The 12,556-nt window shown below is 39.7% G+C and overlaps 1 protein-coding gene across 1 annotated transcript in view; it reads right to left on the bottom strand.

The window, feature by feature from the left end:
- Positions 1–4,351: 4,351 nt before the first annotated feature.
- Positions 4,352–12,556, bottom strand: part of ROCK1 (Rho associated coiled-coil containing protein kinase 1) — an 83,336-nt gene continuing 75,131 nt past the window's right edge. The window contains exons 30-33 of the mRNA XM_066182634.1: positions 11,695–11,773; positions 11,316–11,577; positions 10,339–10,546; positions 4,352–5,827 (exon numbers count right to left, since the gene is read on the bottom strand). Of these exons, the coding sequence (XP_066038731.1) occupies positions 5,824–5,827; positions 10,339–10,546; positions 11,316–11,577; positions 11,695–11,773 (553 nt within the window). The 3' untranslated portion in view covers positions 4,352–5,823. The remainder of the gene's footprint in view (positions 5,828–10,338; positions 10,547–11,315; positions 11,578–11,694; positions 11,774–12,556) is intronic.

Raw genomic sequence — 12,556 nt, 5'->3', positions numbered from 1 at the left:
CAGGGGTCTGCCCAAAAGCTGTGATTGCACAAGGCAGGAGAAGGGAGGCAGAAAAAAAATAAAAAGGTTCTTGTGGAGGAAATAGTTTTGATTTATAGGAAAGGGTGAAATAGGAGCTAAAATTATCAACAGAAGAACTTTATTGGGATGAGAGGAGATGAGTAATCCACTAGCAATGATTTTTAGGCTCAGTGATAGATAAGGAGCACTGAAGGATGTGTGTGGCACATCCAGGCTGTGGCAACAGCCAGGAGCCTTCAGCATGATAAACCCCAAGCTGTAAACATTAAAACCAGTAGACGTGGAGGCCTGAATCTCAACCACTTCTACAAAAGCTCTTGGTATTAGGATGTGGTTAAAGAAACCAAAGCAGTGCTTTAAAATACAAGGGAGAGAATGAGACGAGAAACATCCATTCCTTGGATCCTTCCTAGCTCCCACCTCTAGAAACCCAACACTCCTTTGCTGCTTACAGGTGCAGCTGTGAAGAGCTTCTGCCACAGCTTATACCACTGTCTGATTGTTGGCAGGTGCACTTTTGGCCATGCTTTTGCCAAAGAGCTGATATCCTAAACAAGAAGGATTTTTTCCTTGCTGTTCCCCAAATGTGATTTTTCAGTTCCAAACAGTAGAAGAATGAAATATAAAATGGCCATTAAAATAATCCAGGGTTTGAACGTAATCCTTAAGGTGAAAGGCTTAGAATTTCTGTCTTTTCAGTTTGCCATGGAGAAGAAGAGCAAAAGTTGGCTTTATTGTCCTATGTAGGCTCCTGGATGGGACAAGGAGGTTTCAAGGAGCAAGGATTACATTTCACAGAGAAGCTTCAAAGGGTGTCAATGCTGAAATTTTGCTGGATTATACTGGATCTTGTATTAAGATGGAGTTTACAATTACTAAAGTGATTTAAGTGTTAAAATTGACCAGCAAAAATGATGAATCTTTTGTTACTTGGACTTGCTGAAAGAAGCTTTCTAGAATAGCTTTTGATCCAGTTCTACAGTAAGATCCTGCAGACCCTCGATTCAAGAGAGAGCAGATCCCAGCTGCCTGCCTGTGAATTTGCACATGGGATATCTCCAGTCGAACGTTTTGCTCTTTAAACCAAAAGTGACATATGTAGAGTCACGTTTTCTCGTGCCAGCTAAAGGGAAGTGGAATTCTCTACGGTGTGAAACTGCACTGAAACTTTCCCTTTAGAGTAACCCTTAGCTGCTCCGGACTCAGACCACGCACAGACCATGCAAGGCACTAGAGGGTGCTGTGCTGAAAGAGAAGAAACGGGATTTATATCTGCAGGAAAAACCATCTCGATCTCTGCAAGGTGAAGAACTACTATGTCCCTCTTTTTTCCTCTGAGACCATGTAGGCCTCTTCCTGCAGTAACAGCCGTGTGCCTTTTTCCTAAAGGGGATCAATAGATGCTGCTTTTCCTGAATCTCACACAAACTGACATAACGAGTGTTGATATCAGAAGACAAAGAGTGCAACTTGATGTATAAATATGAACTTGAGGACATTAAAATTGTAAAAGATTGGTTGAACACTATTAAATGCATCTTTTTTTCTTAGTAAAGACAGGCCCCAGGGGAACCTTGGGTGGGGGCATGGGGACACTGGAAGTGCTTACCCTGGCTGTGTCTCTAGCCTGTGACAGGGCCACCTGAGCAGGGCTCCATCCCATCCTGAGCTGGATGGATACAGGTCAGCCTGGATCCAAAAGCTGCAGCTGTGTTGTCAGCACCATGGTGCACGTAGGCCCACAGGCCTGGCAGGATTTATGAGTGCTGGAAGATGGCTCAGAGCAAGTCCAGATCTGTTCAGAAAAGGCTGTTAATGCTGTGAAAGCTCCCGTGGCCTGGTTCTGAGGAGCACAAATGGTAGGTGAACCCTCGGTACAAGCAGATGCTGCAATACTGCAGAAGGTGGAGGGGAAGGAAACCAAACCCCTGGGCAAGGCATGCTTTAGGCACCTGTGTGATGACTGGGGTAGAACAAAGATTCACTTTAAATAACAGAGACTCAGGACTTAAAATATTGCATTTACATTTCTTGTTTCGTTATAGCTCAAGATGAGTTACCCTCATTCAATATATTGGCAGGTGCATTTATTAACATGTATTTTATTTTCTCCAGGGAACATAATGTTCTTGGGAACCTGTCTATCAGAGAGTGGTTTGGGTTGGCAAGGACCATGGGCAGGGATGCCATTTACTAGATCAGGTTGCCCAGGGCCCCATCGAACCTGGCCCTGAACACTTACCGGGATGAAGCATCCACACTCCAGTGTATCTTCTATGTATCTTCAGTAAAGAAAATGTAGCAATCCAGGAGATGTTTAAAGTACCAACACCCTCCTGGTTTTGTGTTACCTCTTACTTTTGAGCAGTTTCAAACATTTTACATTCTGGGTCACAAGTGTACAGCCAGGGGAAGGAATAGGAACGAAACTCTACCTGCATTTTTTTCCATATTTGTAATTAGTATATTTTAAAAATCCCAGCAGAGTTCACCAGCTCAGAGGGAAGCTCAGCTGCTGCCTCCTCCTCTCACTGCACAATTCCCAATTTGCTTGTGGCTACTGCCTCAGTGGGTGCTGTCGGAAAATCCCACCTGTGGAGGAGGCTGTATCCTTTTTTTACCAGGCAGTTTTGCCACAGTTAGCTACTCTTTCCATTTTCTTTCCTGTTGCCTTCAGCAGGAATAAGGAGGCTTGAAGAGAGAAGCAGATTTTTCACATTCTACCAATGTCAGTGAACCTAACACAGTCATAAAAAAAATGAAAAGGTGGAGGCAAATCAACAAAAAAAGGATCATGTAAGAATCTGAACTTCTTGATTTCTCAAGGAGCATGTAAAATTACAACTTCACGAGTATAAAGGCAGACAGGGTGATTTATGCTGGCTCTTCACAGTTTAAATGTTTCGTATCACTTGATGACTTTCAGTTGAGATTGTAAGCATTACTTTTCTTAACAGCAGAAATGTTTGGCTGCTTTTTTTATTCAAAGTGTAGCTACTCCTGTAGATAGGCTTACCTTACTTACAGTAAACAAGTGCCAACATCAGTGTACCAGAACACACAAACTGTAATTTGCACGTCTAGACTTTATTATTACAGCATTTTAGTTGCAATTTATCCCAGACACACAAGTCAATGTAATTTTACACTTCATTATGTTCGCTGCTGCTTTCCCAAGCAAAATCAGCATTTTAAAAAAAAACTGCAGAACTTTAGCATTACTAAAAAACCCCGGAAATGACAGCAGGTGCCAATCTGTAGAGCAAAAACCATTTTTCCACAATCCCTCTTCCCATTTAGTCATTAGCTATTCATAACAGGGCTTATGCTATTTTTCAGATTCATGAAATATGATAGTACAAGATACTACTTTTTTTTTAATAAATTACTCAAGCAAAAGGTTTTGAGCCTGCAGAGGTAGCCAGTTACACATAAAGGAAAGCAGAAACGCAATCCACAACCGAATCTGAGTCTGGAGAGACCATAGGCCTTTCCAAATGCTCCAAATTTCCTATTATAATGTACATATTTAAATAAGATATGTTTAGTCACCTTACTGTATTTTTCCTTCCCAGTATGTGACAGGAGATTAAAGCAGGTCATAATTATCTCTTATACTGCTTGACAAGCTCAGAGTCAATGTGACTGGTGATCTGGAGGGTTGTCTTCAGTGTGCTCCAGCCACAGCTTTGATACTGCTGCCACTTCAGATACAGCAAGCTCAACACAGAGGAACTTGCTGAAGTTACATAAATGGCGTCTATTTATCTGTACTTCCCAGCTCTGTGACCTTCAAAGGACATACAGTCATTCACATGTAATTTGGCCTTACTGCTCTATTGTTCTGCAGCCCTTGGTGGACTATCCAGGGAGATTTATGGACAGCTAGCTTCATGGGATGTACAGGCTGTTCCAAAAAGGCCCAAATAAGCCCCCAGTACCCCCCACCAACAAAACTGCCTTGTTTTTTGAACAGTGTTCCCTCCCACAAGTAAGTGGAATTTCTGAAACACCAAACCTGCATCATGAAGGACGAAGCAGTCACACAGCCAGCTCAGGGTGGTGGTTGAATAATAAATATAAATTAGGCTACTACAGCAGGCCATGAGAATAAGGAAATGAAAACATTATTTAATATGGTGTTTACTTATTCATGTGGAATAGTTAAAAAAAAAAAAAAAAAGCACACACACATAAAAAAATTCAGACTGCCCTGGGCATTATGTTGCAAATGCACCTTGTACTCAGAAACTGTTGCAATGTCTGAATGCTTAGAAAGATGTATAGGCTGCAGTCAGGAGAAAACACCATGCCAGTCATTTTCAAAAGGGTCTTTCCATAAATTACTTTATTTCTCATTAAATGAGCACAGAGTCATTACTATATTAATAACAGATATGTTTATTATTACATATCCATCAGTGCGGCTTTTCAATATCACTTGAAACATGCAAATCGTCCTAAGGACGAATCAGTATTCCAGTGCTTCTTATATAATACACAACTGCAAAGCCTTTATAAATTACTGAGGAGGTATTTGGTTAAAAAATAAAATAAAATAAAACCATACTGCCCATATCATGAATGTATTCCTGCTACAAAGCAAGAGTCTGACAGCATTTACCCAGAGCTTTTGCTTTTTTTTTTTTTTTTTTGCATTGCCTACACATCTCCTGTCTTATGAACAAGAATCAGTCTTTCTTTGTAAGAGGAATTCTCACTCAAAGATTCTCACTCTTAATTTAGAAATGCATCTAGCATCTACAATACTTCAACCAATTAAAATTCAGTAAAAACTACTGATATGCAATAGTTTTTTAGAGGTTTCTTTTGTTTAGTTTTAGGTTTCTACATTTATCGACATGGCAATAATACAATTATCTCAAATTAAGGCACTAAAAGAACAAAGTAAAACCAAGTAAAAGTGTTCTAAGAATAATTTACAGTTCAAACAGTGCATATATTTCTTAAATGTTTGTTAACTTAATGTACGTTATGACTTAAAATTGTAAGGCAATACATTATACAGTAATAGAAATGATGTACCCCAAAATATGCTTCCAAACTCGGTGGTTCTTTTTACTGTTAGTTTCTAGTGCCTCTAAAAATAAAGTAATTCAGTATGGCTTGGCAACAATGCATAGATTAAAGGCAATTACTTGTTTTCCCCCCTTTACAAACCTGCTGCATCAGTATTTTGTAAAGCATAATGCAAAATATTTAACACTTTGATCCATTCCATAGTGGGTGGTTAGCATTAATGTTGTAAAGAACTCTGCAGTGAAGGCACTGAAGTTCAAGTGATAAGGCTTCATTTTAAGCTAGTTCTGCAGTCTTCAAGAGCACAACTTAAGAGTCTTGAAAGCAATTGCTCACTGAGAAACCTTCTCACTGAGAAACCTTCCTCTTCTACTCCGTTTCATATGCTCATCTTGACATAAATATCCCCTTCACAGGGTTAACAGTCCTTTTCTTTCACTGGTATGAACAATGTTGGCTTTTTAAAAAAAATCCAAAAAGGCAGCACCTTTTTTATACACCTAGCTAAGCTTTATTTCTTTAACTTGCATTACATAGTAATAATTAATCTAATCTACCTTGAGGCAAACCCGCAATTAAACACCCTCAGCGTGCTTTTGTGCCAAAGCAAGGAGGAGACAGTAAGAGCGATCATAACCCTGAAGCCTGTGATAGTTATGTTGAAAGGAACAACAGCCCGTCTTGCACTGCTCTGTGTGGTTAAAAAAAGCCCTGTTTCTCTGACTGCATCCCATGAGGTTCCATTAAGCATTGTACATGTGGTTAGCTGGAACAAAGAAGAAAACAGACAATTAATAACAAATATAAAAAAATTAGCTTTGTAACACTAGCGTGTGTTTGCCAAGAGACTCAGTGAAGAAAATACTTTAACAGAATTCTTTTTTCAACTGACAAGTTACAATACTAACATCATACCTACATCATCTTCCACAAACTGTTCTCAGTTTCTAACAACATTAAGCAAACACAGAGATCAGAGAGATGATAATATTACTGCAGCTTTACAAGTAAGCAATTAAGGATCAATGATCATGGGTGTATTCATGGCAAATGCAAGGTGACCCTCTTTCACTTGCAGGACAAGAAAAGGCTCTCAAGGCTAAGAGCACGCACATGCAGTTGCAGAGCTTATCTGATGCACAGGAATTTTGGCTGGTTGGTTGTTTTCCTCTTCAAACATGCATTAACTTGACCAAGTGCCCAAGTCCAACTATATTAAAAGACTTCAGCTGTGCTAATACAACGTGAATACATCAGCAGTAAGCCATGAAGTGTCGATTTCGATCTGAAAGCAGTACTGAAAATGCCAGCAAGTTCATCATGAAGTTCTGATTCATAGTCATTAGTGGTAAGTTATTAAAATGAGGAGTAGAACTTAGGATGAACTTTTTTATGTGAAGCTCCTTTCAGTGGGTCTGAGACACCTCTCCATGAAGTCAAGGAAGCACTGCCTACCAACTGTAAAGAAAGGTGGGTCAGATCCTGAATGAAACGTACTGAAATGTCTTCAAGCACGTGTTCAAGTCTGTATCCATTCAACAAAATAGTTAATGCCTGCTTACATGGTAGGACTCCATCACCGAGAGCAAGTTCTGCTATACTGTCTGACAAGAGAACAATTTTCAGATACTTAGTAAAAGCTAGACATGTATATCCTATCAAAATCATTGCTGCTTGTCTTATTCACACATCTATGTGAAGCGGTGAGGGAGGATGCAACATCTTGAGTTCATAGAGGCTGATCCAACAACTGACTGCCTCCTGAGAGGAAAAGAGCCTGCTGTTCCTCTCCTTTATCACCTTCCTGACCCCAGGAACGCATCCTCCTACTTACCTGTCCTCAGCTTTGGCAATCACTGCACTTCTCAGTGCACTGACCCACTCACTAACTTGGCACAGTTAGTCTACATTCTTTCTGTCAGGAAACTAAACTGTGTACCTTCATGGAAGGGTCCAAAATGGATCATTTCGAGCACTAATCTAGGATCCAAGGACAGAAAAGAAGGAAAAGAAGACAGCAGCAACAGGCTGTCAGATGAGCTCAGCTACTGTGTTGAGCTACCAGTTAAGTGTTCAGTACATAAGCTACGCTGTGAATTTATTTAATAAGCTAAATTTGAACATTGGTACATTAGAAGTGAATTTTCCTAAAATAAATCCATTGCCTCTTCTTTTTAAACACACAGGACAGAATATATCAGGGCACTGGCTGGGCATAGTCCCTCACAGCAGTACTTGTCTAGTTCATAGATACAACTCACAAAAAATTTGTCTGAGAGAGCCAAAAATATGTCCACAGTGTAACTGCCAGAATGAAGAGTTCCAATCTGGCCTTTTTCTAATGCTTCTTTGCTCAGTGAACTCTGAATCTTTTCATTGTTTGCTCACATTGCTCTGCAGGTGCCATGCAGGTCCCACTACACTCCAGTCAGCCCTGTATCAGCTGTCTGATGGGGACAGAGTGTATCACAAAGACACCCAAGGAGCTTCTTGAGCATCAGGGAGGTGCAAGGGCCCCCACCTGCTTCTTGCAGACGTTTCCAGGCAGCATGACAGGCAGGAGCACATACATACCCAGCACTCCTGCTGCTCAAGTGCTGTGCCTCTCTAAGTGCCTTATGCTCATTCTCCACAATCAGTGATTATAATATGCAGCATTAAAACAGAGTTTCTTATAATTAATTACATGTTCTAAGAAGCTCTGTCAGTATTTTGACACATCAAGAAGCAAGATACCAGTTATGTCATCGAGTTTAATGATGGATTTGTGGTCAGTCCAGAAGAGTAATGTAAATGTTAACTGTTTGATCCATGTCACAGCTTGTCAGATAAATTCAAGAAGCTAAAGATATAAGATATCATGCAGGCATTAGCTTCTGAATTGACAGAAAACCTAAGAGCTTTATTTCTTCCCAAAAACTTGGAAGATCCTCTTGGGTGGTGGAGAAAGGTGTGACCAGAGGTTGTACACCAGGGCAGATGGAGAAAATGCAAGGCTGCAATATTTGGAACAGCTGATCTGACCTGACATTCACTTGTGCAAGAACATCGCCACCATCCTTCCTCCTTTCATTCTTGATGCTCTCCCCCAAACCACTGCAACTTCTGAACCCAACAGAAAATCACAAGCTTTTCTTCTGTGGAGTAAGGGTTGGATTGTTTTTGTCGTCCTGCTTTAGGTTTTTTTGCTTTCCTTTAGGCAAAACATTCCTGGATTAATTTTCTGCTGAAAAATAGATCAGTTCGTTCTGGTAATCTGTGAAGCATGAACTGACACAAGATAAAGCTCGGGAATGTGCAGCTGTCCTCCTTTGGGTGCTGGTGAGCTATTAGACTCCATTGCATCTTTAGGATCTTTAGAACAGAACTTTAATAATGGTGTTTCTCACTTTTCAAAAATGTTCCATTTCAAACTTGTGCATTTCTGTGATTCTGTAACACACTCAACAGGACAATGGCACTAGGATTAATTACAGCAATAGTCTGGGTAAGTGATGTCCCCAAACATGCCCTTGCCTTTAAGAGCTACTGTAAACTTTCAAATAGCCAAATCTGTTTCTTTTCTATAACAGATTAGCTGCACAATTGTCCTTGCTAAAGGCAACTCCAAACCAGCACTTCTATTAAGACTGAGTGAGAAAGAATCAATTAATTGATTTAAGAAAATGGATTTTTCTCCCATAAGAGTATGCATGAAAGCTAGTAATTACAGCTACCAGAGGACCTCACAGGGATAAATGGAGAGCATACTCAGAATGCAATTCAAAGAGTCTTTCGGAAGAGAAAGTCTACAACTCTAAATATCTAAATGTGAAATAAAGAAGTATGCACTATCCTGACCAAGGCAAGGATCAGCAGGAGGGAGGAAAGAATCTGTACATGCAAGAACAGAGGATGATTTTTAAAACGTACTATCAGTATCTTTCAGGTATTGTTCTAGATTATCCAATTACCATATCTCAAAGATGCAAGTAAATGACACATGAAAATAATTATTTCCAACCCCACTGGCTAGTTGGTTAGTAGGTTGGTTTAGGAGAAATTAGTTGTTCTGTTTTGTTTTCTTTTTTTTTTTTTTTTTTTTACTGTCCAAGAGCACCTCCTCTTCCAAAGATCCTTAATTTAACACCTCTTTTGGTGAGAGTATTGACTAACATTATGCAGTGTCACATTTTTAAAATTCTTCTAAAATGGTATTAATGATTTTTACATCATCAGTTCTGGAGGTTTTTCTACCAAATGCTTCTAAGTAGCAGCATGATAGACTTTTCCTTTCAGTCTTAAGTGGTCCAAGATTCACTGAAAAATCTTACTAATCAGTCACACGTCTCTTTAACCAGTTCTGGTATCCTTGTCTGCCTTTAGTAACTGGTTTTTAAAATCCTGATTATCATTGATATAAATGTATCATACAAAACATACAGCACTTCACTGAGCAACCTGATCCACCCTGGCAGAGTGGGTTGGAACTAGATGATCTTTAAGGTCCCTTCCAGGCCAAACCATTCTATGATCGATCACTTATGTTTTAGGATGGAAGTCCTGGGGACAAGAAAACCAATGCCCTTTTTGTCTTTCCTATTTTTTCTCTTCTGTTTTCTTCAAGGAGGATGTTTCATGATATACCTCATGTCTTCTTATACGCAAAAGTCTGCTTTTATTGCATTTTATGCCAGGAATGTTTGGTAGCCTTGCCAATCTAGGAAGACTCTTTCCTTATAGAGATACTAGTTTCTACTCCATACTGTCAATTCAAGTTATGTGGGGAGAAAACAACACACATACTGTATCAGGAAGCTAATAAAGGTTAAAATCAGATTACAGTAATCTAAGCATTAAAAAAGTGGCCAAACAACAGATAGAATCTGTAAGTTCCTCACTTCAGCACCATTCACAGAAGAATTCTAGCATACACAAGCTCTCAGTCAATCCATTGATGGGATGACTGTGGATCACCCTTGCTGCTTAATGCAATTACTGACATATTCACTGAGCCTTGCCTTTAAACAGGAAAAAAAAATGCAACCAGCTCCCTCCCAAGCACTGGGAGGCCAGATACCACCTTCCATGGTACCCTTACCAAATGTGAAGAACTGAAAAATTTACCATAATAACAGGAGAATTCTGCTCCCTCCTTTGGGATTTGAGCAAAGATTTAGATCAGCAGTCCAACAGCCATAACTAGGGAACTTTTTCACATTTTCACATGAAATAGGACTTATAAACAGAGAGGTTTTTAGCCAAGAAGATCTGTAGTTTTTGTAGCTTATTTCTCACCTAGTTTTTCCAGAAGTATTTTTCACAACTTTTCGGAATGACTGGTTTGCTGAGGATCTTGTAGACAAAGTTCTAGGAGAAGCACGAACAAAAGAAGATGGTGGAGTCTTAGGGATCTTCTTTACTAAATGTGTCACCCACTTCTTCTGTTCATCTTGACAGGATGCCAACAAGAGCATATCTCTTGCTGAAGTTACATCATAACTCACTACAAGGAAAAAGGAGGAACATGATTCAGTGAAAACCAGGGCTCCTTATCAGAGACACCAACTGTGCCACTGGAAGGAACAATGGCACCTCTATACATTCTTGTATGGGATTTGTTTATAGATTTTTGCAAGACAACAAACAGTAGGGAAGATCATGAATATAATGTTTTTCACGATTTGCCATTCTGCATTATGATTCTCAAGTCTAACATGAATATTCAAGAAATGAGAAACTTACACTAATTACAATATTAATAAGCTGGCAAGTTGTGTGGGTGCCTTCTGGCCAAGTTCCAGAGTACATACCCTGAATGCTCCACTTCACAGCAGCACAGGGAAGAAACTTCTACTCCAGTCTGTGAGGTGGCTGAAGAACCCCTCTGCAAGGTCTTAGCAGAGTTTGCCGATACAGCCACTGCAACTGTCCCTATCATGGGTCAGGTATAAGTGCAGAGGGAATGGTGTGGGCACCAAGGAGCTGCCCAGTACTTGGGCATAAACCTCCAGGGAACCTTGTGCTCTCAGGGTCCTCAGCAGAGCTCCATCAGTTACAGCACCATAGGCTTCCCTACAAAGGTTTGCCACAGCTGCCTGTTCATAAGCAGTGTAACAGCCTATAGCTTTAACAGCAACTTTCATATCTAGAATCATGGAACTTTAGTTTTAGGTTTAAAATTAAACTGAAATGCTTTTATTCACCTTCAGTAGTTTAGCCGGTTTGGCTTAACCACATGCAGAACACAGAACAGAAAAAAAACATGAGTATACCTTTGCATGGTGCAATTAATTCCTCCTTTTTATCCAAGTGGTCTCTGTGGCACTTCACATGGCATCTTCGACATTCTAGGGCAGCAGGGGGTTTAAAGACATGCCAGAGAGGTTTGGCACAGGCCTCACAGTTGGCCGGAAAGTGGTATAACGTGGGAATAAATTCATGGCCTTTGTGATTTAGAAAATTTGTCTTCTCTGCAGGCTGTACTGGTTCTACCTCCAAATCCTTCCTGCATTCCCCCTCATTAGCATAGAGAATCTGAAAAAGAACACTGCTGTGTTACTGTTGAAGCACTAAGTACTCTTACATCCTCTTGACAGAAGCCACCACTTTTTCAAGAGAGTTAAATAGACAGGAGAATATACTTCTTTTTACCTGGAATATTTTAGGAATTTCTTCAGTTTCAGCTCTATATACATCTCCTTGAGTTACAGGCCGGACATGAAACAGCTTACTAGATTAGAAGAAACATGAATCAGAAAATTCTAAAATGTTATGTAAGATTCAGAACCATTATAAAACTGCTTTGAAGTTCTTAGAAATTATGCAAGCAACACGACCTACTTCAACACTGCACTATGATTTTACGAACTAATTCATACACCATAAAGATTTTGTCTACCCAAGCAAGACCAAAGTATTTCACAGCATGAAATGAGGGTTATCTTACAATGGATTCAAGATCCATCACGGTAAATTTACTTAAGATAAGGGCTTTCAAATACTTCCTCAAAACACTAAGAAGTCTAGCATTATTGCTAGAAAAGCTTAGTGAAAACCTGGATGGAAGTAACCATATTAAGTAGAATACTATCCAGTAGTTTTTTTTTACTAAATCATGTTATGACTTGATGAACAATCTATGCCAAAACATCACAAAAGAAAATCTGGGCAAATGCTGTTGAAAATACTATTTAAATTGAACAAATATCATCTTATATTGGGTCAAGACTCTAAGTCCATCTCTCCCAACATCCTGTTTTCAACAGTAGCTGTAGCAGATGTTTATGAAAAGAGAGTACAAAACAGTTCAAAGAGAAAATAACTCTTTTCCTGGTTATAAGCAATTGGCAGCCTAAGCACTTCCTGAGTCTGAGATTCCTTCCAGACCACTGTATTTGTTAATCCCTGATACATCTATTCAGGAATTCCAAAACCTTTTTCCAATTACTATTCTGTAAGATCCCATAATGTCAATCAGCTGTTCAAACATCACAGTCATGTACCAGAGAGGGGC

This window comes from Chamaea fasciata, unplaced genomic scaffold, assembly GCF_029207755.1.
Source record: "Chamaea fasciata isolate MVZ Bird 193981 ecotype frontalis unplaced genomic scaffold, bChaFas1.0.hap1 SCAF_1, whole genome shotgun sequence".
Lineage (NCBI taxonomy): Eukaryota > Metazoa > Chordata > Aves > Passeriformes > Sylviidae > Chamaea > Chamaea fasciata.
Note: the sequence above shows the minus strand (reverse complement) of the source record. Positions and strands in the feature narration are given on the sequence as shown.